This window comes from Motacilla alba, chromosome 24 (assembly GCF_015832195.1).
Source record: "Motacilla alba alba isolate MOTALB_02 chromosome 24, Motacilla_alba_V1.0_pri, whole genome shotgun sequence".
In the NCBI taxonomy this organism is placed as follows: Eukaryota; Metazoa; Chordata; class Aves; order Passeriformes; family Motacillidae; genus Motacilla; species Motacilla alba.
In genome coordinates, this window is record NC_052039.1 from 5596732 (window position 1) to 5623562 (window position 26831).

The 26831-nt window shown below is 48.1% G+C and overlaps 1 protein-coding gene across 3 annotated transcripts; it reads right to left on the minus strand.

Annotated features, from left to right (window-relative positions):
* Positions 1-26831, minus strand: POU2AF1 (POU class 2 homeobox associating factor 1). Of its 3 annotated transcripts, none has more exons than XM_038161656.1 (12): positions 26399-26831; positions 16839-16966; positions 15867-15909; positions 15517-15788; positions 13908-14179; positions 10478-10583; positions 9196-9342; positions 6850-6901; positions 5805-5971; positions 5179-5295; positions 1055-1219; positions 1-853 (listed from the first exon to the last, which is right to left on the minus strand). In XM_038161656.1, the coding sequence occupies exons 1-12, from the start codon at positions 26412-26414 to the stop codon at positions 782-784; spliced, it is 1557 nt and encodes a 518-aa protein (XP_038017584.1). In that variant the 5' UTR covers positions 26415-26831; the 3' UTR covers positions 1-781. The 3 variants fall into 3 exon arrangements, with proteins under 3 accessions (XP_038017584.1, XP_038017585.1, XP_038017586.1); XM_038161657.1 differs by lacking the exon at positions 26399-26831 and adding an exon at positions 25906-26370; XM_038161658.1 differs by lacking the exons at positions 1-853; positions 1055-1219; positions 5179-5295; ... (2 more) ...; positions 9196-9342; positions 10478-10583 and having other exon boundaries at positions 12043-14179; positions 26399-26812.

A 26831-nucleotide genomic window follows, 5' to 3' on the forward strand; every position in this document is an offset into this window, starting at 1 on the left:
GGATGGGATTGCATGGGATTGCACTGGATGGGATTGCATTGCATTGGATGGGACTGCATTGCACTGGAAGTCTCCCCTCAGGAGGCACACCGAGCTGCCCCATGTCCTTGTTCTTCCAGCAGCTGTTTCTTCCCTTGGGCTGGCCGTGGGGAGCTGCTCCAGAGCCCTCCCAGCGTGCTGAGGATGGGCATTCCAGCTTGCAGGACCCTCCCCTGGGGCTCTTGGCTTTGGATGTCCATCCCCTCGGGTGAAATCCAGCCAGGGCCGACTCAAGTTCTCCATCCAGGTTTCCCCCTCAGGATCCTGCATTCCCAGGGGAGCAGGGTCAGTGGGAGCTGCACATCACGGAGGCTGCAGCATTCCCAGCAGTCCCGGTGCACAGGCCCGGCCACAGGCACAGTTTGGGGCTGCCTCAAGCAGCATTTCTCAACCTTTTACAGCCAAACTGTCACCCTGTGCTCTGTCACCTCCGGGGGTTTCAAAGCTTGGCTGTGCTTTGAACTTATTTGGAATATTTACTTATTTCTCTAGCAGCTCCTTGATTTGCTCACCTCCTTGCTGGAGGTTTACTTGCATTCTCTGATACCAAAATCGAGTTTTCAACCATTTGAAAGCTCATCTTCTGCTGTCTGGCGTGCTGCTCATGGCCACAGGCTGAGAACCACTGCCACCCCAGCCTGGCTGAAGCCTGGAGGAGCAGGGATGTGCTGCAGAGCCCCCCTCTCAGTTTTTACAGGAGGCAGAAGCTGGAGTCGAGGCTGTTCCATAAACTGCAGAGAAATCAGGATCTGGCATTTCTGTGGCAGGAGTTGAAGGCAGGCGTGACTTTCCCTTTCTTCAGCAAATTCCTGACCTGCCAAAAAATGTGGAATTTCAGGAAGCACCATCTGAGCCACCCGAAACACTCACACACACACGATTATTTACAGGTCCATGTGCAACTAAATAAACATCCAAACTCATCAGGAATATTTTTATATTCACAAGCACAAAACCCAGCTGCCCCTGGGGCGTGCAGGTGAGTCAGGGGAGAGCAGCAGCGTGGATCCCATACCTGCTCCCCAGCTTTTCCAGGAGGGGCCATGTGGATTGGCTGGTCATTGTCCAGATTCCTGATGCTGGGGTCTGCCCCGTGCTCCAGGAGCAGCTGGATGATTTCCTCCTGGTTCTTGTCACCAGGCAAAGCAGCTGCCATGTGCAGGGCTGTGTTGCCATGGGCCTAAAGCAGGGGGAAGGGAAAAAAAGGAGTAAAAAACCCAGATAAACTCCCTGGGGAGCTGTGCCATCTCCCCAGAATCATCCTAGAAATGAGAGAAGAATCCTCATGGGGTTTGTCATCAGGAGCTGGGGGAGGATCTCTGCTCTGTTTCTCCCAGGCAGGTTTGTGGATTTGGGTTTTTTTTTTTTTCTTTGCTAGAGCATCACAAACTGGGGGGCTTTGATAGCCCTGAAGCAGGAACATTCCCTGGTGGCTGAGATTCCCCTTAAATCATACCCTGGTTGCTCTGAAATCACTCCCCAAATCACAGCCTCATGTGTGATTGCTCTGAAATCCCCCTAAAACTGCTCTGAAATCCCATCAGAATCCCAGCCTCATGTGTGATTGCTCTGAAATTTCCTCCCTAAATCTGCTCTGAAATCACCCCTAAATCCTACCCTGGTTTTTCTTAAATCCCCCCTTAAACCTGCTCTGAAATCACCCCTTAAATCACATTCTCATGTGTGATTGCTCTGAAATCCCCCTAAAACTGAAATCACCCCTTAAATCATACCCTCATGGAGGCAGAGACCTGGGGAGTTAGTGGGAAAACAGAAAGCTGTAACAGGCATGGAACTATTTCCCCGGGGAGCATTAAATTGGATTATAGACACCAAACACACCCCACTGCTGCCCACCACACAAAGCTCCACACCACCAGTCCCACTTGTGCTCCACAAATCCCCCCTTTCCCAACACTTCCAAGTGCCAGGAAGATTCCAATTCCCAAATTCAGGCACGGCTCGCCTCCAGGGACAGGACTGGCACAGGAGGGACAGAGCTGGCTGCCAAGCCAGGCATGGATGGAGGGGGCTGCAGAAGCTCTGGTGCCACCAGACCGTGCAGAAATCTGTGCCCTGTCTGGTCAGGTATGACTGGTAACGGTTGGAAATGAGAAAAAAGCTGATAAACAAAAGCACAAGGTGAGGTATTTTTAGGCTGCAAGAGTCTCATTGAGGCAGCTGCTTGTTTTTTGGGTTTTATTTTTCTCCTCTCAGAAACAATCGTGGGTTTGTCCTGGCATTGGGATGGTTGGGCACAAATTGCAGCCCGTGTTAATGTTGCAGTGGTTCAAATGTGAAAGGAAAAATGTGATTTTTCAGCTCCTGTTAACCACTGAGACATCAGGGAGAGCTGAAGCAGAAAACAAAATTGCAAAAAAAATTAACAGTTTTTCTCAGACAAGGCATGTTTTACAAGCCCTGAACAAGCAGATCCTTGTCAAGTTTATTATCCCAGAAATTCAAGGGATGGTTACAAGCTGTTTACAGGATTTCTTGTTAAAATGAAAAAATCTGCACTTGAGAGCTTCCAAATCCAGGCATGGGCTGAGATAATGAGGCAATCTGATAAGGCCTGACCTCGAAGCCTCAGGCTGACTTTAATAGGTCTCACTGGAGACAAAGTGGGCTCCAGGACTCCTCCAGATGGAAAACACCTCCAAGGCTTCAATATTTTTCTCACTGCGAAAATGCCATGGAGACAGATTTGGAGTGAGACAAGCACAAGCAGTGGGTGAGCCAGGGAAACCTAAACGCTGCTGTTTCCTTGGCTTCTTCAGGCTTTGAAGAGCTAAAAATCCAGGATTTCTCCCTGCCCCAGACAGCTCAGCAACAAGACTGAAGACTCCGAGTGATCCTATCACAGGAGGAAGCTCTCCCAGGATTGTGATCAAGAGACAACAGAGACTGCCACGGACAGGCTCTCGCCTGCCTGAAGGGTCTTTAAAGATACAGATGGAATGCATGAAAAGCCCTTCACAGGACAGAAAAACACCAGCCCGGCGCCATCACCCACAAACACAACCCAAAATAGGTTTTCTCCAGTCCAACAGAGATCTGGAGGGGTAAAAAAAATAAAGTGAAGCTGCCCTTTGTCTGCCTTGGTGAGCAAAGGATTGACAGAGAAACCCAGTTCCCCCCTGAGGGACACAAACTCTGGGGGGCAAGGCTGAGGCTGCAGGTGCTGCAGTGAAACAGGGACCCCCAGCCTTGTCCCCTCCTCAAAGGAGAAGGGCAGGGCACCCAGAATCATCCCCACAGCCCTGCTGAGAGGGGCAGCCTGTCCCAGAGCTCTGCCTGCTGGGCAGTGATGGCTCAGCTGAGGCTCCCGGGAATGTCAGGATCTCTGTTTGGGCAGTGACAGCTCAGCTGAGGCTCCCAGGAATGTCAGGATCTTGGTTTGGGCAGTGATGGCTCAGCTGAGGCTCCCAGGAATGTCAGGATCTCTCTTTGGGCAGTGATGGCTCAGCTGAGGCTCCCAGGAATGTCAGGATTTTGGTTGGAGCAGTGATGGCTCAGCTGAGGCTCCCAGGAATGTCAGGATCTCTCTTTGGGCAGTGATGGCTCAGCTGAGGCTCCCAGGAATGTCAGGATTTGGTTTGGGCAGTGATGGCTCAGCTGAGGCTCCCAGGAATGTCAGGATCTCTGTTTGGGCAGTGATGGCTCAGCTGAGGCTCCCGGGAATGTCAGGATTTGGTTTGGGCAGTGATGGCTCAGCTGAGGCTCCCAGGAATGTCAGGATCTCTGTTTGGGCAGTGATGGCTCAGCTGAGGCTCCCAGGAATGTCAGGATTTGGTTTGGGCAGTGATGGCTCAGCTGAGGCTCCCAGGAATGTCAGGATTTGGTTTGGGCAGTGATGGCTCAGCTGAGGCTCCCAGGAATGTCAGGATTTGGTTTGGGCAGTGATGGCTCAGCTGAGGCTCCCAGGAATGTCAGGATTTGGTTTGGGCAGTGATGGCTCAGCTGAGGCTCCCAGGAATGTCAGGATTTGGTTTGGGCAGTGATGGCTCAGCTGAGGCTCCCAGGAATGTCAGGATCTTGGTTTGGCAGTGACAGCTCAGCTGAGGCTCCCGGGAATGTCAGGATCTCTGTTTGGGCAGTGATGGCTCAGCTGAGGCTCCCGGGAATGTCAGGATCTCTGTTTGGGCAGTGACAGCTCAGCTGAGGCTCCCAGGAATGTCAGGATCTTTCTTTGGGCAGTGATGGCTCAGCTGAGGCTCCCAGGAATGTCAGGATCTTTCTTTGGGCAGTGATGGCTCAGCTGAGGCTCCCAGGAATGTCAGGATTTGGTTTGGGCAGTGATGGCTCAGCTGAGGCTCCCAGGAAGGTCAGGATCTTGGTTTGGGCAGTGATGGCTCAGCTGAGGCTCCCAGGAATGTCAGGATCTTGGTTTGGGCAGTGATGGCTCAGCTGAGGCTCCCAGGAATGTCAGGATCTTGGTTTGGGCAGTGATGGCTCAGCTGAGGCTCCCAGGAATGTCAGGATCTCTGTTTGGGCAGTGATGGCTCAGCTGAGGCTCCCAGGAAGGTCAGGATCTTGGTTTGGGCAGTGATGGCTCAGCTGAGGCTCCCAGGAATGTCAGGATTTGGTTTGGAAGGAGGGTGGAGCTGCTCAGGATCTGCTCCCAGGTGAGCTTGGGGCAGCACTGGGGGAGGTTTCCAGCTTGCTTCACCCAACCTAGGGATGGCTGTGCCAGAAAATCTGCAAATAATGTCTAAGGCAGAAAGAATGCCCAATTCCCGTGACAGAAGCAGGGACTTTGTCCTTCCTGTGGTGCCACATCTGACAGCAGAGATGGATTGATACCTGGCTGCCCTCAAGTGCCACCTCTCAGTGTCATGCTGCTGTCAGACCTTGCATCACTGCAGGGCTGTTTGCTCAATCCTCAGCCTAATCTGAAGTTCGTGTTTCTCCTCAAGCAACCACTTCCCATGTTCTTCCTCCTCCCTGCTTATCTCCTCCTCATTCTCTCCTCTCCTGTGGGAGAGGGCCCCGCTTTTCATGACAGAGCTCAAGCCAGGTGCTGCTTTCCTGTGAGCTGTTTACTGGAAAACGCACTTTGGGGTTGAACAGAAGTTCAGATTAGCAACTTTTGCCCTTTTCCCTCTGTAAAAAAACCCTGTTGTTGATAAAAGTTACCTTGCTGTTGACAAAATCCTTGCACTTGAAAGCGTTCAGCTCCAGGAAGTACCTGAGCAGGGAGACATTCCCGTCCTGCACTGTGTAATGAAGAACTGTCTTGTTGCTTTTCACATCCTATTCAAAAACACACAAAAAGAACATAAAAAACCCAAGCCAAATAAGAAATGTTCTGCAGGACAAGCTGGAGAGATCCCACAAAGCCACCAGAGGAAAGCCAGGCCAGCTGAGCAGCTGATGGGGAGCATCTCCTCCCTCCAGGGACCCTCTGAGTGTCCAGGAACTCCAAAAGGCAGCGCCTGTTGGAGAATATTTTCTTCTTGACTTAGAGATGGGGTGATTGAGAGGTGTTTTAAAAGCTTTTATTTGATTTTTAGTCTTATGAGAAGGGTGAGATAACACAGATGTTATCATTTATGTTATTACAATTAGAAGCTAACTATTTTTAAAATTATAATAGCAACAATAATCATATACCAAGCACCCAACCCTGCCAGCAGTCCCTTGGAAGGAGAACAGGCTTGGCCCTCGTGCCAGCAGCTCATTCCTTCTCCAGTGCTGTGTTTTGAGCAGCAGAGGGGGGAGAATTCCCAGACAAACCCAGGGATGACTGAGCCCCTCCTCACCAGGCTGTAGATGGAGGCTCCGGTCTGCACCAGGAGATGGATGCAGCATTCCAGCTCCCTGCTCTGCTGCTGCAGCTCCCTGTGCTGCTCCTGGGACACTGCCTGGCTGCCCTGGTCCCTCAGCAGGGTGTTGTGGGCCAGGACAGCGCAGTGGAGAGGGGTATGGCCTGGAAAAGAAACATGGCATGGAGGTGAGGACAGTGCCAGGAAAACGGTGACGTGCAGAGAGGAGGCAGGGCTGGCACAGAGAGCATTCATTCCATCACTCATTCCATCACTCATTCCATCACTCATTCCTTCACTCATTCCTTCACTCATTCCATCACTCATTCCTTCACTCATTCCATCACTCATTCCATCACTCATTCCTTCACTCATTCCATCACTCATTCCTTCACTCATTCCTTCACTCATTCCATCACTCATTCCTTCACTCATTCCTTCACTCATTCCATCACTCATTCCTTCACTCATTCCTTCACTCATTCCTTCACTCATTCCATCACTCATTCCATCACTCATTCCATCACTCATTCCATCACTCATTCCTTCACTCATTCCATCACTCATTCCTTCACTCATTCCATCACTCATTCCTTCACTCATTCCTTCACTCATTCCATCACTCATTCCTTCACTCATTCCATCACTCATTCCATCACTCATTCCTTCACTCATTCCATCACTCATTCCTTCACTCATTCCATCACTCATTCCTTCACTCATTCCTTCACTCATTCCTTCACTCATTCCATCACTCATCCAATCTGTGCAGGTGTTGAGGCACAAGCCCTTCCCAGCTTTCTTCCCTGGCTCTCTGGACATTTTTGGGGCATTCCAGCATGTTCCTAGCTCCAATTGAATCCCCCCTGAGCCATCAGCACCTCTGAATTTCGTGGCATTTGAGCGCCCAGACACAGCTCTGTCTGCCCCAGGCTCTCTCTCTGAGCCTGCTCTGGCCTCCCAGCACCCCCCAAAACCCAGCGAGCATCAGGCAGTGAAATATCCAACACAGGTTTTCACACCACTGTGCAAAGCTTTTTACCTTCAAAATCCTTCAACTCCAGATCCAGAGGGAAACCCAGGGACAGGATGACCTGGAGGCAACAGAGAAATGCAGAGTTTTAGCTCAGCAGAACACTAAAATCAGCCAAAACTAACAAAATGTAAAACCAAACGCCATCAGATAAGGATAATTCAACCCCAAACCAAGCCATTCTTTGACACTGGATTCCAGTGCTGTGAATGCTCATTCGAGGTGATCCCATTCCCTGGTTTCCCAACTCCCACCTAATTATCCTTCCAGGACAGTAAAACTCAGTCTCTGCCCTCAGCTCAGGAGTGCCAGACTCCTCACTTTCACCCTGGATTAGGCAAAGCCACCAGTGACACCAGGACGTGTTTATTCCGAGTGATCCTTGACAAGGACAAATGAAAATCTCTCCTTGACAGGTGTAGCCAAAGTTTATGGCCTAAACCTCTGCCAGCACGGACAGTTCTCAGGCTGGATTTATTTACTTTTTGTTTTCAGTGTGCAGCAGTGTGTGAAGTCAAAGCCTCAGCTTGTGGCAGTGAGGCTGCAGAAACACCAGGAATTGTGATCTGGAGATGAGAATTTCTTGGATTTAGCAGAGGAGCAAAACTTTAAAACTCTTTAATACAAGAAAATTACAGATTTAACACGATGGAGTTAAATAGCTCCTTGTCTATATTATTACGGGGAGTTTATTTATTTATTTTGATTGAATAAAGCAAATTGTTCACATTAATGGCTGAGAATTTTTGCAGTGACTCATCTGTGTCAAGCCAGACAAGGCTCTGGACAGAATCCTCCCACTGAAGGATCACCCAGAACGGTTAGGGCTTGACTTATCATCTTCTTAACAAAAACAAAATATGTACAGATCAAATATTGACAGCTAGCTCTGAGGTGCTTATTAGAGATTAGATAGTTAATCCATTAGGAAAAAAACCACCCCAATAAAATAAACAAACAAACCATAAAGCCTTTCATGGCTCTGACCACACCGAGGAGCGAGTCTCTGCCCGTTGTCCCTTTTTATGTCAAGGCAAAAAAAAAAAACCCAACAAAAACCAACAAAGAAACCCACAAAAGAAAAACCAAACAAAGGAACTAATCCAAAGCACCACAAGGCACTCTGTGAGGCTTTGTTGGCATCATCTGGATGAAACCCCTTTTTCCTACTTAAGGAAACACCTGTTTTCCAGAGAACTGGCTGTGTTACACATTAACTGCCCGCTCAGGGCTCAGCCTGGGCACAGCTAACGACTGCTGGACATGGTGCCAGCACCACAGGCACCCCCTGGCACCTCAGCCCTGTCCCCTGCCCTCAGGGAGCTCAGCAGAGCCACCAAACTCTGCCTGCGCTCAGCCCTGGCATGGCTCAAGGCAGGTTTCTTTTATTAATTTCATTTTCTGGGCACCCCCTGCCACCTCAGCCCTGTCCCCTGGCACTTCAGCCCTGTCCCCTGCCCTCAGGGAGCTCAGCAGAGCCACCAAACTCTGCCTGTGCTCAGCCCTGGCATGGCTCAAGGCAGGTTTCTTTTATTAATTTCATTTTCTGGGCACCCCCTGCCACCTCAGCCCTGTCCCCTGCCCTCAGGGAGCTCAGCAGAGCCACCAAACTCTGCCTGTGCTCATCCCTAACACAGCTCAAGGCAGGTTTTTTTATTAATTTCATTTTCTGGCCCATAGAGGAGCATTTTAGACTCACGGGGGCTAATCCCTGCTGTGGAATCCCTTCCCAAAACGCCCACAGGGGCTGTTTTAAAGTGTTAATTTGCTGGCCAGGGCTGGCACAGAGCTTTGGTGCAGGCTCTGTCTGCAGAGAAATCCATGAAGAAACAGGGAAGCAAAGATCTTCTTGTATAAGTCAGGTTTTGAAGGAAAATCTGAAAAAAATGTGGCTCGTTTTGAAGGCTGCACCTGTCTGCAGGGTCACTTCTCATCTCTCTTCTGCTGGCTTGAGTCTGGACACAATTTTGTGCCCCTGTGTGGAGACAGTGACCCCAGGGAGAGGGTTTCACCCTGGTTTTAGAGCTCCCTCTCCTCACACCTCATGGCTGGGGAACACCCTCCAATGCTGAGCCACACTGGGGACGGCCACCAGCACTTTTAGAGCCACGACCTGCAGAAATATTTCCTTTCCCCCCACAGAGCCACTAAAGGATTTTCCTCTGTAACAGCAGGCTGCAAGCACGGTCCTAAAACAGGGATAAAGCCCAGCCTGGGAAGTCAATCCCTGACACCAGGAGCCTTTGCTCAGCCTCCATCTCTCCCTGAGCTCTTGCCTTTACTGAGAGACACCAGCATCAACACTTTATTGTAGTTTTATACTGCCAGCGATCAAAACCAGCCAATTTCCCCTACCTGGAGGACTTGGGTGTAGCCGTACGTTGCAGCAAGGTGTAAAGCTGACTGGCCCTTGTTGTCCACGGCGTTGACATCTGCTCCTGCCTGGATGAGGTCGTGGACGATGGCTGCCTGCCTGGCAGTGACAGCCACCAGCAGGGGAGTCTGCAAGAGCAGCACAGACAGCTGTGAGAGCTCAGACCAGCTCCAGAGCCTGGCAGGGATGCCTTGGAGTGGCTGCCTAAAACAGAGGCTAGACAAGATTAACAGAATAAAAGCGGGTGGTTGTTAAACCCTTCAAGAGGTACACCTTGGGCAGCCAGAGCTGCCAGAGCCACAGCCAAGGTGGTCACGAGTTTTTCAGACAATTATAAGTTTGGTCATATCAGGGGTTAATCCTCCAATTACAGCTTTGGGTAATGAAGTTATTTACCCCCAGTTTGCTCCCCCCCAAACTCACTTTTGTTTATACTTGGTCATATCAGGGGTTAATCCTCTAATTACAGATTTAGATAATGAAGTAATTTACCCCCAGTTTGCTCCCCCCTAAACTCACTTTTCTTTATACTTTTTTAGGGCCTGAGACAGTGAGGTGTCCTTGAGTTCCAGGCCTACAGGGGAATTGTTGTCTGAATAAAATGGGAGAACAGTAGCTGACAAGCTATGGAGCTTTAGAGTTACACACTAAAGAACTGCAGGATTATAAATATAGGAAAAATATAAAAGCTAAAATCCTGAGGCAGCAGCAGCAGCAGCTGCTGGTGTAAAACAAGGAGTGGGGAAAGTGCTGGCTGGAATCCCAAGGATTGTGGTGCCAGGAATGAGCACAGCCCACAGGAGGGTTTGGAATCCCACGTGAGATGGGGATTTCCAGCTCTTGCTGGACTCTCTCTGGTGTTCTTCAGCCCTTAATTTGATGGCAACCCAAGCCCAGCATTTTTTAAACCCCGGCTGCAGCAGGTACAGGACAAGTCAGTTGGCTGTAAACCCTTCAGCCTCGGAGACTGATGCCAACACACAAATATCTTGCTGGACCTGTGTTTTCTCACATCACTCATGGGCTGAAAAAAAGAATGGGCTCATTCTCATCTCACCTGATTTATGACCATGCCACTGAATTTTACAATCCTGCCACTGAATTTTACAATCCTGCCCCCGAGCGAGGCCCATCAGTGCCAAGCTTTCCTGGCAGGAGCCGAGGGGCAGAGCTGGGTTTTTAGGATATCTCGCTGTCTGTCACACCAAGCCTGTTCCCATCCCAAAGCCTGCTGTCTGCTGGAGAAATTGGCCCCTTTTTTACCTTTCCTCTGTGCTCCTTGGCATCGAGTCTCCTCAGGGCTTTCATGCGCTCTGCGGCTGCCAGCGTGTGGGCCCGCAGGCCTTTGGCTGCATAAATATGCAGAATTCTAAGACAGCAAATAAATAAAGACACCCATCACTGATGGACCATGGACCACGCTGGGAGCAAACAGTTTTACAGGGTAGCACTGCCACTTTTGGGGTTTTACAGCCAGGGTTCCACAAATCCACGCCATGAGCCCCCAAAATTCCCATTATTATGAGAGGGGCTTCATATCTCCAGCAGGTGCAGTGTCCAAGAGCCCTCAGCACTCCTGAGCTTTGCCTGCTGCCTCCTTCCCACTTCAGCACCTTCTTGCAGCTGAGATTCACCACTGGGAGCTGTCAAAGTCCTCCACCATTCCCAGTTTGGGGAATTGTATGTATAAATCACTTTTTGGGGTGATGCAGCTCTGGGTGTATGGGTGAAACCTCACCAGCAGGGGTAACAAGCTCTGCCTAATTGATGTATTTGTAATATTCAACCTGTTAAACTCCCTCATTGATATATTTGTAATATTCAACCTGCTAAACTCTCTAATTGATATATTTGTAATATTCAACCTGTTAAACTCTCTATTGATGTAATTGTAATATTCAACCTGTTAAACTCTCTAATTGATATATTTGTAATATTCAACCTCTTAAATTCTCTATTGATGTATTTGTAATATTCAACCTGTTAAACTCTCTATTGATATATTTGTAATATTCAACCTGTTAAACTCCCTCATTGATATATTTGTAATATTCAACCAGTTAAACTCCCTCATTGATATATTTCTAATATTCAACCTGTTAAACTCCCTAATTGATATATTTGCAATGTATCAACCTGGTAAACTCTAATTTCTATCAAAGCTCCTGGTGAGAGGGACACAGTCCTTACATTTTGCACCAGACAAAGAGTTGTCACAGCCCGTGGGAGTGCTGGTGGCCCTTGGTGATGGGGAGAACACTTCTCTGCTTCACTTTGGCCACCTGGCTCTGGCTGGAGCCACTTCCATTCCCCCAGGTCCTACCTGGAGGAAATTCCAACCCCCTGAAGCAGGAGGAGCCCACCCCACACACAGTCACAGGAACCCCCGGCTTATTCTGCTCCAGACAGAAATGTGTGATGCTTTTCAGGCAGAGGGTGGTGGGCAGCTGTTTCTCTCCAGGGGTAGTTTTGTTCCCCTCCCAATCTCAGGAAGTGGAAATACAATTTTCTGGCTAACCTGATTTTCAGTCAAGCTCAGCATTAGCTGTGGCTGCACGCCCACACATCCCAAGGGTGCCAGGAGAGGATAGAAGTGATTGAAGCTGAACTGCAGGAGCAAGGACTGCTGCAGGAAATGCCTCCAGGCCACAGCTGGATCAAGGAATTCCTTCTTAGTCTGCTTAATGTGCGAAAGTAGCACAAAGCCTGACAGCTGATCTCTGGTTCTAGCCTGTACATATATTACTGAACTAATTGATTGCTAAACCAACGCTTGAGGATAGGAAATAAAACACTCTAGGCATAGCAAAGTTACTGTAGATCTTTATTGAAAAAAAAAAAAAGAAAAAAAAATTGTCTTTTTTTCTAACCAGAACAACCCAGAAAGAAATGATGAAACAGTTTCATCTTTGTTTTTATGTTCACACACAGAATTTACATACATTGGAGTGAAAGGAATTGAAAAGCAATCAGAGCGACCACAGGCTTGATCCACAACTGCTTTATCCCAGTTTCACCTAGGGAACATCTCTGAATTTCATAAAACTGGAGGAAGCAGTGGTGAATGAAGCTCCTTTGAATTAATTTCTTTGCTGGGTTTTTCTGCAAATATAAGCCGCTAATTTCAATGCAAACCTCAACTACTGCTCTTTTCCAACAACTTTATGATCACTTACATGATCTAGGCCTCGTGTCTTCCACATTTGTCAATATTCAATTAAAAAATACTCTTGGAAAGTCTTTAAGACTTTCAGCCTGGGTTTTCAAACCTCACCAGGCATGAACTCTAAGGCCACTTCAAATATTGCCTGGGTGGCAGCTGGACTCCAGGTAATAAAGAGTACAAGAAATTGTTTTTGCAGTTAGTCTTGCAAACAACAAAACCATCCAACAATCCTGGGCTTTAGAAAGCAGAAAAACCCAGAGAAATTGTGTTCACCAGCCAAGAGCCTCTTGTTTGTCAAGAAAGCAATAAACAGGGTTTGAAGGGGCTGTGTCTCCTGAAATAAATCAATATATTTGCCTGTGCCATGGCACTCCAGAGCCTCAACCGAAATATTTACACTCTCATCAGGGGGAAAAGTGAAGCTACTCATTCTCCAGGAAAGGAAATCAGAAAGCCATAAAGGAATTGTGAGCACCTCTGGGCCTGGGGAGCTTTCCAAGGGCAGGTCACTAAGGTTCCCTGGCTCAGCACATCACACTCAAACGCTGCAGAAAAGGGAAAACACTGCCAGATAACAGGAATGCCCCCTTGCTGGGCTGCAGTCCGGGTTCTGGAAATGCCAGTGCTCTCAATGATCTGTGATCTAGGGCCATGCATGGCAGTCCTGACTCTGACAAAACCCCCAGACTTCAGTGGGACAGGATCTGCCTCTGGCAGCGTGACCAGCCAGCCACCAAACCAGCCCCACACCTCAAATCTGGATATTTCAGAGCCCCAAACCCCTCTGCAGCTGAAAGACACATCCCCAATCCTCTGCTCCACTCCTGCAGGGCTGGGCTCAGGGGCAGACAGGGGGAGAGCTTCCAGGGACGCCTTGGTGTGAATTCCTGCTCTGCAAACAAGGATCTCTGACTGCTCTGGCGTTTAGCTCAGCTTTATTTTCACACCACTGCACCGACCTGCACCAGCAGAACAAAGCTACACTTCATGTTTTCCTGATTTCCAAAGGAATAGTGAAATTTAGGAGAGAAAAATGTCAATTTAGGCCCACCCCAATGTTTTCTGGTGGCCTAAATCTGGTGAGAGTTCCTCCCTGGACGGCTCAAAGACACACAAACAATGCATTACACAAAAGCAACCCTATGGAACTGGGTGTGCCAATATTTAGAGGCAATTGTACCCTCACCAAATGCTACAGCTGGCTGTGGCTACGCTGGAATCTGTCACTTTGAGGCCATGAGGGTGAAAATCACCTTGTGGTGGTGCTGAGCACAAGTGTGCAGCATCCAAACCTGCCTGGGAGAGGCAGCAGGAGCTGGAACAGCAGAGGAACCTTGTGCTGGGCGCCAGGACAAAGCAAATTTCCCTCACCACACAAATCACCGTGCGCTTAAAATTCCCACCCCACCCTGCCTGCTTCTCCTCCCTACTCAAAACCCGCGGAGCTGCCGGATGGAGCACTGAGCAGCTGGCTCCAGATGTGCAAGCTAAAGCCCTTCGACAGAGAGAGCATGGCTCAACACGTACGTATCATTGTCTTCATCTTCCAGCAGCAGCTTCTCGATGGGCAGGGCGCCGATGGCTCGCCGGGCATCCTCCAGCTCCTGCGGGGCTGGCTCGGGGATGGAGATGGGCACGGGCACCAGCTGGGGCCCGGGGAAGGAGGAGGAGGCTGCAGGGTACTGCAGGCTGGAGGCTGGCAGGGCAGACAGGGGCTGTGCCCACGGGAAGTAGGTCAGGGGCGGCTGCTGCTCCGTCACCTCCAGCGGTGGCACCACGGCCGGGGTGCTGCTGCGGGGCTGGGGAAGGGACAGAAACACAGCAAAATCAGACAGGCAGGGTGGTATTCACGTATCTCTCTGAACAGAGGGAGACGTAATTCTCTCTCCCAGGATTTCACCTGGGGAGGGCAGTGAGAAAGCTCAGAGAAAGAAGAGAAAACAATTCTTATCTCTGTTCGCTGCTGCTGCTGTTTGGCACACGCGGAATGTGTTATGGAGATTGTTCACCAAAAGGGGTTTGTTAATTGGCCTGAAAGGGGTTTGTTAATTGGCCTGAAAGGGATTTGTTAATTGGCCTCTGGTTGTTTGGGATTGATTGACCAAGTAGGTCAAAGCTGTGTTGTGACTGTCTGAAAGGGTCACAGGTTTTTTTTTAGTATAGTATTAGTATAGTATAATATAGTATAGCTTAATAATAGCTTATTCCCACATTGGGGTCGTTCAGAAACAGGAAAGCAGCCTGCTGGGGCAGGGGGAGGATGCAGCACAGGATGGGGATGCTCATCCCACTTCTGACATCCCCCATCCTTCCTCTCCGGGTGAAGCTCTGCCCTGAGGGTGACATTTTCCTGCGCCCAAGTCACGCTCGCCTCAGTCTCCCTCCAGCTCTCTGTCCCCATTCCCACCCTCCCTGCCAGCCTGCCACACCCTGTGCTGGCAGCTGACGGCCCCAACTTTGCTGCCACCCAGGCTGAAGGCAGCTTGTTGTGGCCTCTGGAGCAGCCCAGGCAGAGCCGCATCCCAAAGCCAGCCCATGGCCCTTCCCAGCACCAGGGGACACCAGGACACAGAAATGGCCTTGGGGGTTGGCTGGGTCTGCCTGAGCAGCCAAACTGCACCAGGGGAAGGAAAAGCAGCTCCTGAGGCCCATTGGAACAGAGCTCCCTGGTCCCCTCTAAAGGGAACCACATCATCTTGTGTCAGCCAAGCAGATTTGGTCAGGCCTGAAGCCAAATATTTTGCTGTCTTTACGTACTTTTACCTTGCTGTTTTGTCCTTTAAATTTATTATTAATTTATTAAATTATTTCCAAGTTTAAAAAAAAAAAAAAGTCAATGTGTTTCCTGGAACCCCACTGACTTTTTCTTTTTAAACTTGGAAATGAAGAGTGAAAATCCCTGCTCAGTCTGAAAGAGTGAAGAGAGCTGGGGAAAAGGTTGTGAATTTTGCCTGATTCCAGTACAACCACAGCTTTTCGCCCTTCTCAAACCATGTTCCTGTCCTGGGAGCTACGTGACATGGATGCAAAGACACACAGCATGACAGTAATGAAACAAATTAGCCTAACTCCACCCCACAGCTCTTGCTAGAAGGTGGGAATTAACATAATTTCCGCATTGGTGCTTTTGACTTACTGCAAAATTGGTGATGAGAGGCTGGGAGGTGTAAGTGAGGACAGAGGAGGGTCCCACCAGGGTGTAGCTGGGACACACGGGCTGGACGTACATATCCGCTGAGTAGGGACAGCTGCCAGCCTCGTGGGACACGTAGTCAGGGTAAGGGCTCCACTGAGCCAGGGGCTGCAGGGGGGTGCCGGAGGGCTGGGGGATCCATCCAGAGGCCAGAGCTCCTTCCTCTGGGCCAGGCAGAGCAGGGGCAGCAGCGTCCATGTCAATGCAAGGCTGGCCTGGAAAACAGCACAGGATTAAAGCCCGGCTCAGCACAGTCTTCCCTGGAGAGTCCCGGAGAGTCAGGGATACTTTACCCATGGGGGAGTAGGAAGGCACTGGCTGATGGGGAAGAACAACCTGGAAGAGAGAAGAAAAAATAAAAATCAGAGGTGAAGCCCCTCAGCATTAAATTCAATCCCTTAGAGAAGCACAGAGCACACCAGGCGTCGTCAGCTGGTTATCAATGCCAGGGGCTGAACTCTCCCACCTCACACAAGGGCCAGAAGAGCTGAACCTGGCAGCCAGGACACACCACCCCAGACACCCTCACTGTCCCCTCAGCTCAAGGGGACCTCAAAGTGTGTTTAAGTCTCGTGTAGCAGAGAATTCTCCTCCAAAGAGGATCCAGCTGTCACTATAGGACACGAAATGATGACACGCTCACTGCTGCTCTCAAGGTGAAGAAAAAAGGGAAGTTTATTTTCTGACTCCAATATTTATAGTTTTCCAAAATGACAGTGGTGACAGTGCCACCTCTCCAATGACACTGGACAAACCAACAGTCCATCTAATCTCTCCTCCTCCATAAAAGAATAGAAAACAATAAGTTATTTACAGAAAGTGTGTGAGAAAGTTTGTTACAAGAATGCAAATATCAGAAAGCTTAGAAAAATCTTAAAAAATCAGGGCGACATCCAGCCAAGCTGCTGCCTGCTGGGAGGGCAAATTCAGGCTGAAAAGAAGCAGCAAACAGCCAGGGATGGCTGGGGATGTTCTCTTTCAGACTCCTGAACAAGCTGCCTCCCTCCCAAGCCACTTTCAGTCCTGAGCAATCAGATCCTGCCAAGTGCAGAGCACTTCCCCTTTCCATTAAGGGTGGAAGGGCTCAGCTCCCTGAAAGCACCCCAGCTGAGGGGATATGCATGGCCTTGCCAGGTAACGCCAGGCTGCAGGGCTTCAAAATGCTTTAGAGATGCAAAGGTTTCTTTCATTGGCACAGCGGGGCTGGGGCTGGGCAAGCACTGAGCTCCTGGGGGAGAATTTTCCTGCTGTTTGTTTTTCCCCACCGTCGTGGCTGCAGTTGCACTGGAATTCTGGACATTCCCCCTTTTCCTCTTCAGCAGCTCCTTCACGGGCTCCTTCACTCGGACACCTTGGTAGGGGCGAGGCTGTGGCTGCTGGTCTGGGGCAGAAGCTGAGGGGAAAAAAAAAGAAATTAAAATTTTATGAAACATTTATTTTCCTCTCGGGGACCTCAAATCCCCACGGCAGCCTGGTGGCTGTACCAGAACACGTTTATTTTATTCTTCCTTTCCTTTTCCTCAGTGCCACTGACCTGCAGAGCAGCTTCACACACTCCCAAAAGGAAAAATCAGACCAAATATACCAAATATACCCAAATATACCAAATATACCCGAAAGGTGATGCACCAGAATTGTTGGCCAGGCAGGGACATAAAAAAGCAGAGATTAGATGTTCAAAAGAAATATATTCACTGTTTAGGTAGAAGGCATAAAACCAGCCCAAATTAGGACAACATCCTCACTTGAAAAACCATTCAAACATCATTAATTTGACTTAAATATCTCATTTTGAGATCAGGCAGGTGCTGAAGTCCCAAGCTAGACCAGAGTTGTGTTCCAGTTCTGAACTAGTTTTGCTCCTAGTCTGGCCAGGAGGTTGATAAACAGGAGACAACACATCACAGATCTTACACCCAAAGCCTCCCAGCTCCCACCCATAAATTCTGCTCCATTTTGAAGAATTAAGTTTACGGGCAGAATTAACTTTTAATTTAATTAAGAATTAATCTGAAAAATGAAGTTTACAGCTCCAAAAGCCTCTCCCGGAGCCATGTGAGCAGCGAAAGCAGGGGAAGCACGTTTCTGCCAGAGCCAGCATTAACAACTCATATTTTACTGGAGTGTTTGGAGGGAATCGATAGCAGAAGGAAAGCAGGGGATATCAAAGCTGCTGCTTGTAAAGGCGCCGATAGCAGAGGTGGCTGCCTGCCCCTTCTGCTGCACGTTGACGTGTAAATACAGAAATTGATACGTTTTCCATTTTTGACGATCAGAACTGGCCCTTGGTTTTGAGGTACAGGTGGTGTCCAGCTCCAGGGTGGATTTTAAACTATTATTCCACCCCAGGAGCATTTATTTCGATTCACATCCTCCGAGAATGAATCATTTCACCTCAGATCATCTCTCCCAGCTACATTTCATTCTGAGCACACTGAGATGTTTCCGTTGCACCTTCCTGGGAGGAGAAAAATGGAGTTCTAAAAACAGAGATCATAAATCCACCACAAAAATTACTTAATGGAATAAACTTTTCTTCTCTAATTTCTTGTCAAAAATCCTTTCTTTCCCTTCAGCTTGGCTCTTCTATCAACACATTATACATAATTTAATTATGAAATCTTGATTGGCCACTATAAATCCTTTTAGGACAGACAGAACTCCATTTGTGCACTGAACTGTTGCCTTTGTTATGCACTTTAAGGAAATATTTTACTTTTAAACAGCAGTTGAAGCAAAGATGATTTTCCAGCCTTTGCCTGATCTACCTTTGCTTTCTGTGGACATCCTTTGTGGCTCTTTAAATCAGGTTTCTTGCATTCCCGTGAATCCTGTGGCTTTCAAAATGAAATTTTAAAAGAGAATAAAGGTTCTTTATAGTCTCCATACAAACATCCACAAGGGCTTTTAATACAATTCACCCTTTGCTTTTTCAATTTAATTGGTATTAATTTATTTTAATTGGTATTAATTTATTTGAGTGCAAATAATAAAGAGTTCTGGTGTTCTTGGTGCTGTGTGAAAACATCAACTCCACAAATCTGAGCTCTGCCAGGGCCGCTGGGGTGGCAGAAATGAACATTTTGGGGAGTTTCTCATCCCCAACTCATCAAGGCCCTCCCTGCAGAATTAGGGTGGGGAAGGATGGTGGTTTCTGGCTCCAGGTTTGGGGGATGGGAAAGAAGAAATTTACTGTAAAAGCTGACAAATATACCTATTCAGAGTTTCCGGTGTAAGTAAGCAGAGTAACCAAAAAAGAAAAAAAAAATAAAGAGAAAAAAAATTTTTAAAAACCAAAGTCTGCAGATGATATTTCGGTTCCCCCAAGCTGACCTCCAGAAATAAAAATAATGTGAGCACAGCTGCTTTTCCACTGCTCAGGGGCCTGTGGGGTCTGAGCATCACAGACAGACCACAGCGCAATGGCTTTGGGGCTTCAGGGTGCAATTCCTCATCGAGCTAAAGACACATGGCCATTTACAAATATCAGCATTTGGAGGATTCATGACAACTAAAATATCTTTGTAAGGGAAGAACCTGGATTTAGTCATCCTTATACAGAGCTTTTAACAAACTGTGAAGCTCTACTGCACCAGGATTCCATTTTATTGTCATTTTAGTCATGAGATCCCAAGTTCCATTCAATATACATAAAGTTTTTAAGAAAGTATGGAGCTGTCTTGGAAAAGTATGAAGCTGTCTTGGACCAAGATTCCATTTTATTTTCATTTTAGTCATGAGATCCCAAGTTCCATTCAATATATATAAAGGTTTTAACAAACTATGAAGCTGTCTTGTACCAGGATTCCATTTTATTTTAATTTTAGTCATGAGAGCCCAAGTTCCATGCGATAAAATGGAACTAAAGGAGATAAAGGAGCAGCAGCAGTGTCCTGGCTCGTCTCCTGCAGTCCCAGGACCACAGAACACCCACGTGCTGTGGGCACATTTTGATTTGTGCCTGCTCCGTGGAGCTGAGGCAGTTTGAGACATCTCCAGTCGAGGAAGAAGAGGAGGAATCCAAACCCAGCCACTTTGCAATGGTTTCCACATTTCACTTGGGCCCATTTCAAAGCTTTGGCCAGGCTGCCTCCCCAGCCCTGGTGTGTGCTCGGCCCAGGCTCCCTCCATCAATGTTATCACCTGATGTGTTTGCTAAAAGTCCACAAAAGCCTTGAAGAATTGTGGGCAATGTTTAAAAGCGGCTGCTGAACACCGGAGCCGCTGGAAAGGCACCAAACGGCTCGACACATCGAGTGACAGCAGCAGGAAGATGCTGGACTCCAGACCACGCTGCAGCTCAGCCTGGAAGCATCCAAAAAAGGTTCCAGGGGATCTGTCACCCTCAGTTTATGCAGACACAGACTGCATAAAGATCTCAAAAATATTGATCTGTATCACTGAAGGGACAGCCAAAGGTGATACAGAGACTGCATCATCAGAAGGCATGAAAAGCAGTTTAATTAGACACCTACAGTTCCTACAGAAACAATGGTGGACCTAAGGCCTGATTGCCCTTCAGGAGTCTCCTCTCACACTGTTGGTGAACTGTGAACAGCACACTCTGGAGAAGCACATAAACAACGGTTTAGAACGATAAACAGTTCCAGAAACAGAGACAACAATTGCTTCAATTCCTTCTCTGAGCTTTCTCACAGCTTCCCAGGAAAATCCTGAGAGCTCCGTCTCTCTCTGTTCAGAGGGTTTGCGATTACCACAGGTCTGAGGAAAAGGCCAGGCAGGGAAAGCACGCCAAGACATCACCAAAAATTCAAGCTCTGTGCCCCCCTGCATTTTGGTTGAACCACGGCAGAAACGGGAGGGGAGAGAGGGGCAGAACAGCTGCGGGAAGGGTGCGGGCAGCGAAGCGCGCGAGTTCCAGATCGCTGAGCTTCCCCTCAGGCTGCCCCTCGCACACTCGCACTCACACTCACACTCACACTCACACTCACACTCACACGGAGAGGAGCTGCAGCTCCCTCTCAGCCTCCCGGCCAAGGCACAGCAATTTCCCAGCAGGCAGATTTCGCTTCGAAGCACCCTGCTGGCCCTGCCCCAGCCCTGCCAGCAGCAGCGCCCCACTGCATCGGTGCCACGGTGCCTGACGGGGGGGATGAATGATGTGCAGAACTCTGATATCAGAAGGCTAATTAATTACTTTATTACACAAAATTATATTATGCTAAGAACCATCACTAACTAACTGGAAAACCAGTGAGTCCTGGCCCAGAGTCCTGACACACACACACGTGGAACTAACTGGTCAATGAATCCGAAACAGTATCACCAAATCCAACCAAAACTCTGTGATACCAGAAGGCTAATTAATCACTTTATTACACTAAATTATACTGTATTACGCTATATTACACTAAGAACTATCAGCCCCAGCCCCGCCGGCAGCAGCGCCCCACTGCATCGGTGCCACGGTGCCTGACGGGTGGGGAGAATGATGTGCAGAACTCTGATATCAGAAGGCTAATTAATCACTTTATTACACTAAATTATACCATATTATGCTAAGAACTATCACTAACTAACTAGAAAAACAGTGAGTCCTGCCCCAGAGTCCTGACACACACATGTGGATCCAACCAGTCAATGAATCTGAAACAGCATCACCAAATCCAACCAGAACTCTGATATCAGAAGGCTAATTAATTACTTTATTACACTAAATTATATTATATTATGCTAAGAACTATCACTAACTAACTGGAAAACCAGTGACTCCTGATACACACACATGGCTCCAACTGGTCAATGAATCCGAAACAGCATCACCAAATCCAACCAGAACTCTGATATCAGAAGGCTAATTAATCACTTTATTACACTAAATTATACCATATAACACTAAGAACTATCACTAACTAACTAGAAAACCCGTGACTCCTGCCCCAGAGTCCTGACACACCTACATGGATAATATTGGTCAATGAATCCAAAACCCCATCACCAAATCCAACCAAGCAACCAGAACACAATCTCCAGAAGACATTCCCCGTGGGCACAAACAGCAGCAAATGAGGTAAGAATTGGTTTGATCATTCTTTTCTCTGCTTCTCTCGCAGCCTTTCTCAGGAGAATCCTGAGAGAGCAAAACGTCTCTCTGCTCAGAGGGCATGTGAACACCACACCCCTGCTCCCTCTCACAGATTTCTGTGCTCACAGCCACACGATAAAATAATCCATTGATCAGTGTTAACACAGCAAATGGCTTTCCCTTTTTTTTCCTCCTCTCACCCTCCAGTGTAATAAATAATTGAAAAGAAGCACAATAGTTTCTCTTGTTTGCAGTAACACCGAAAAGCAATCGCTGACTGCAAATGACAAGAAAAGTTTAGATTTCAGTTAGCAAAGCCCTGAGTTAATGGCTTGGATCTTGGAGACCAAGTCACATTTTTATCACACACAGTGAACTTTGGCTAATAAAAAGAAGAAAGAGGTTTCGTTTCATAGGCTTGTGGGTGCTTAGAGTCAAATCAAAACCTTTTTACCTCCAAGCCCATGATGGCAAGGGACTCAACATTGGTCATGATCCTGTCCTTATTCCCTGGCTAATTAAAGTTTCCCTCAAAAAAAACCCAAAAAATAACCAGGGTGAACTTTATCTCTGCTTTGTGGTCAGTCCAGGGCGGGAGAGCAAAGCTCTGAAATGCATTTAGTTGCCCCAAATCCCAGACAGTGACATGACAGGGAGTGACTCAGAAATCTTCATTTTAACTCCATCCCCATCTTCCACTTTTAATGAATATTTTAATTGATCCAACCAACAGTTAAAGGTGAAACTCTGACACGACCCACCTGAAACTTCAGCCCCTCAAACAAAAATCCAGTTATTTCTGCCAAGATCCATCTGGCCGTGTTGGTGGCCACAGGCTGGGGTGGCTGGTGAGCACCTGATCTAAATTAATTAATACCCACCTGACTGATAATGCTCTGGCTGGTCCTGAGAGCGAATAACTTCATCAGTGCCAAATAAATCATGAAACAACTCCGAAAATGTTTATCTGAGCTCCATTTGGCCGTTTCTTGCTTCATTATCTTTTCAGTCCCAAAGGACACATCCCAGGCTTGCACATCCCTTTGAAGGGCTGGACACGCAGCTTTTTGTGCATTTGACACAACCCAAATTTCCCTTCAAGTTGCAGAGAACAGAAGGAAAATTGGGCTGGAGAGGATTAATACAATTTGCTTTTTCAATTTAATTGGTATGAATTTATTTGAGTGCAAGTACTAAAGAGTTCTGGTGCTGTGTGAAAACATCAACTCCTCAAACCTGAGCTCTGCCAGAGCTGCTGGAAATGAACATTTTGGGGAGTTTCTCATGCCCAACTCATCGTTTATCCTGTTCAATGCACTGTGGGTGGGGAATTCAATACAGATTTTTGCCAATGCAAAGCACCCACCAAACATCTGGGCAGAGAATCTGCTGTAAAACAAGCCCGGCTCGGAGCAGGGGCAAAAAGGGCTGAGTGATGGTTGATTGCTCAGCACAAGGAAATGAACTCAGGAGGGTCCCGGGCACAATTCAGCAGCCTCGATGTTTCCTCTGCTTACCAACTCCTCAGAATCCTGCTTGGCCAGATCTCCTACACTGCATTGTAACCACCAAAGTCAGTGAAATGTTCATTTGACAGAAGAATATTTTAGATTTATGACCAATATCTTCATTTTCAGGCGTTGGAAGATTTTCCAGGAATCAAAGGAGCCTGGGATTCAGGCAAATCCATGCCCTATGCTGTTCTTGAGGAATGCTTTTGACAACTGTCCTTTAAAAATTATTTCCTTCACACCTAAAAGGATCTAAATGAGGGGAGAACACCATGCAGAGCCTACATTTTGTTCCCACACAAGGAAGGAATTGCAGATGAACAAATACAGAGTGGATTTTAGATTTTTCCACTTGGATAGAAACCAAAATCAAGGGCAGACACAAAATGCTGGCTGATCCCTGCAGCTCTGATTATTCTAATTAAAAAAACTAAAAACTTTCATGTGCCAAATGAGAGTTGGATGCCTTGGCCACGCAGTGGTGAGGGCCACTAAAAATTCTCTGTTTCAGAATAAGAGGAGCCCTGGTGCAAAGGGGAAGCTGAGATAGACAGAAAGTGCCTTTAACCTTAAGTCTCACCCTCAGGTCCTAATTCCTCCCAGCCCATAATACTCTTTCCATTTTAGTAATGCAAGCTTTCCATTTAATTGCTGCTGTGGTCATTCGTAGAGTGTGACACCTGCTTTGCAAAGCATGGATGGGCTCAACTTTCGTGCTATCCCTCTTTCCTGGTGGGGTTTTACCAAAATTAGCCCTCACAAGGTGCAGAATGTTGCAGTTTCGCCTCTCAGTCTCATTAGCTGATACTTTCAGGGCGGCTCTGTGCAGCCCCACATCTGTTGTGGGCAGAAAAGGTTTTTTTTTATTCGCTTTAAAAGCTTTTGGGAAGGGATTTGCAGAGGTGTGAATTCACATCTCTCGGTGGTAAAGGGAATCTGAGCAGCTCAATCTCTGCCAGTGACTGAGCACCCAAAAAATCTTGGGCAGAGGCAAAACCAGCACCTAAACAGGAGATTCCTGCAGAATTAGAGTTAATTAGGCTGGAAAAGGCCTTTGAGATCATCAAGCCCAAGCTGCTCCCAGGCTTTGCAGAACGCAAACCGTTCATGTGGAAGGAACGTCTGGGTGGGTTAAAAAAATTCCCTGTGGAGGTCACAATAAAAGCAAATTAAGAGGAAAAAGCTGGTGCTGCCCATGAATTCCCCATCCCAAAGGGGCTGCTGGGGCTGCTCCTGTTCAGCAGAATCCTGGGGAGCCCCGACCAGTCACTTCTCCTGGGCCGTGGGAGGGGAGGCTTTCGGGCTGAGCCGCCCTCGGGGTGCTGAGCGGAAGCCCAGGGCCCCAGTCCTGCAGGGGAGTCACCGTGCCGTGACCTGGGCACCATTCCCAGCCTGCAGGGCCAGCCTGGCCACGCTCCCTGCTCAGCAAAGTGGCCCAGCTTGCCTTGTGGTCCTGCAGAAACGTCCCTGAAGGAGCAGGAAACCAACCCTGAGGCGCCCTGAGAATGGCCTCAGGTGAGGTCACCTGCTGCTGGAGGAGTTCTTGTGTCACTTCTGGGTTTTCAGAGATTCACAGAATGTTCTCAGCTGGGAGGGACCCTCCAGGATCACCCACCCTGAAGTGAGGGGCCCATGCAGGGACTGAACCCAAAATCTTGGTGCTGTCAGCCCCAAAGGAGTCAAATCTCAGGGTTTCGTTCTGGAAAGTTCCCAGGTCACCCGAGCTGCCTCTGCCTGGATTTCTGTTCCAGAGCAAGGCCACGGGTGGGGACATCCCAGGGGTCCCAGGTGGCCTGAAGCAGGTGTCACAGGAGCCGGTCAGGCTGACAGGAAACAGAGGTGACACCAAAGGGGACTCGGAGCTGCTGGGAACTGCGGCTCCCACTGAAACCTGCGGGGTCGGGCAGCTGGCTCCCTGCCCTGAGCTCAGGGCCACCCAGGGGTCTCCCAGCCCTCCTCCTGCCTCCAAAGCCAGCACGCTGCCGTGGCTGGGAAGAGCAGCAGCAGGAATCAGATTGCCAGCTGGGAAAGGGGATTTCCACGTTGGGAAAGGGAATTCTGATGAAACTACAAAAGGAGGGAGATCCAAGCATGAGCAAGCTCAGGGGACACTGGCCAGGAGCTACAGACTATCACCAGGAAATGACTGACATGATTGGACTTGTAATTCCTGCAAGTGTCAAAGGCAAAAAGCAAAATAAAAACACCAATTCAGCTCCCAATTTCCTCCTGCCCAAAGCATTGTTGTTAGCATTGCTTTGTCACTGCAGGAATAAAAGAAAAACAACCTAAATAAAGCATTCAGGGAATTCTGAGATGGAAGATTAGAATCAGGATTTGGATGTGATCATCTTGCAGTTTTTCCCCGCGTTTTCTCCTGAAAACTGCTCAAGGTGAAGGGGGAAATACAAATAAAACTTCCCAAATACACATTTGAGCTTCCAAAATGTTCAGCTGAAAAGAAAGAAGGCAGGGAGAAGAACAGAGGAAACGGATTTCAAAGCTCACAAGGGCCCATGGTTGGTTTACTACACGCAGTAGAACAACCTACAAGCTGAGATAAAGGATGAGTAATGGCAGATAAGTCACTGGCAAGGGTTTAAGAAATTAATTTTTCCGCTCAGGTGTGCTGTACCGTTCTGTGTTCATGGAACAGCAGGGTGAGAGGCAAAGGGTGGCAGCACGGGCGCCAAAATGAGCATCCCCTGTGATGACAAGTGAGATATGATGGTGATAAGAGTGAGAATGAAAGCCTTGCAAGAAGCAAACACCTACCTGGAGCAGGATCAGTAAACTACTCCAGCAAAGGTGGGCCCAGAGGAGTGAAATTATCTTGAAAACAAGAAAACTGATTTCCTGTCAAGTCATAACTGTATTGCCCTCAACTGCTTCGTTCCTTATCTTTTTTAATTAGCTGAAAGGAGTACATATCAAAAAAAAAAAAAAAAAAGGCACAGAAATAAGATTTCTCACAGGTTTCACTTTTCAAAAGGAAAATTTTCTGCTACGTAACCACCGTAACCTTTGATATAATACCTGCATCCTGTTATTGTTTTTATGAATCATAGTCTTCCACTTGATTCATAGTGATGAAAGCCAACGAAGCAGCCCTGAGCTCATATCCCTGCTGGAAAATGAGCATCACACCTCAGCCCTGGCCTCTCTCAAGCCATTCCTGAGCATCCCCTCCCCTGCCACTCTGCTGATTTATCCCTCACCACCCTCAGCTGCCACCAGAGGTAGGAGAAGCAAATCAGAGCTCACTTACATTTTTGCCAGTGCATTCTGTGGTGGGATGGAGCTTTTCCCCCCTTCTTGGCTGAGGATAACTCGGCTCTGTGTGTGTGTGTGTGTGGCTCCTGGGTGGGGATGTGACAAGTGAAGGTCAGGATGTTTCTTTCAGCTTTTTAAAAGCGCCGTGTTCCCGCTGAGCCCGGTGACATCATCACCCCTCCAACCACAGCCACTTCTACATTTTCCCTTTGCTCTCTGCTGCTTCTTCTTCTTCTTCTCCTTCTCCCTCTCCTTCCCCACGCTCAGCAGCTCCTCCGAGGAGATGCTCTGCATAAAAAAGGTGTCACCAAGACGGGTTTGAACAGCCAAAGGTGGAACCTGCCTCTCCTGGGATTTTCACCACACATTTGCAAAATCGGGGCAAAAGGTTGGGCAGCAGCAAAGGTCTTTTAGGAGGATTTTGACCT

What these genes read in the sequence shown, in the direction of transcription:
- POU2AF1 (XM_038161656.1), bottom strand. An exon ending in CCAAGGAGCACAGAGGAAAG is followed by an intron (nt 9,343 to 10,477) that starts GTAAAAAAGGGG and finishes CTGCTCTTGCAG; the next exon opens with ACTCCCCTGCTGGTGGCTGT. An exon ending in AGGATTTTGTCAACAGCAAG is followed by an intron (nt 1,220 to 5,178) that starts GTAACTTTTATC and finishes CCCCTGCTTTAG; the next exon opens with GCCCATGGCAACACAGCCCT.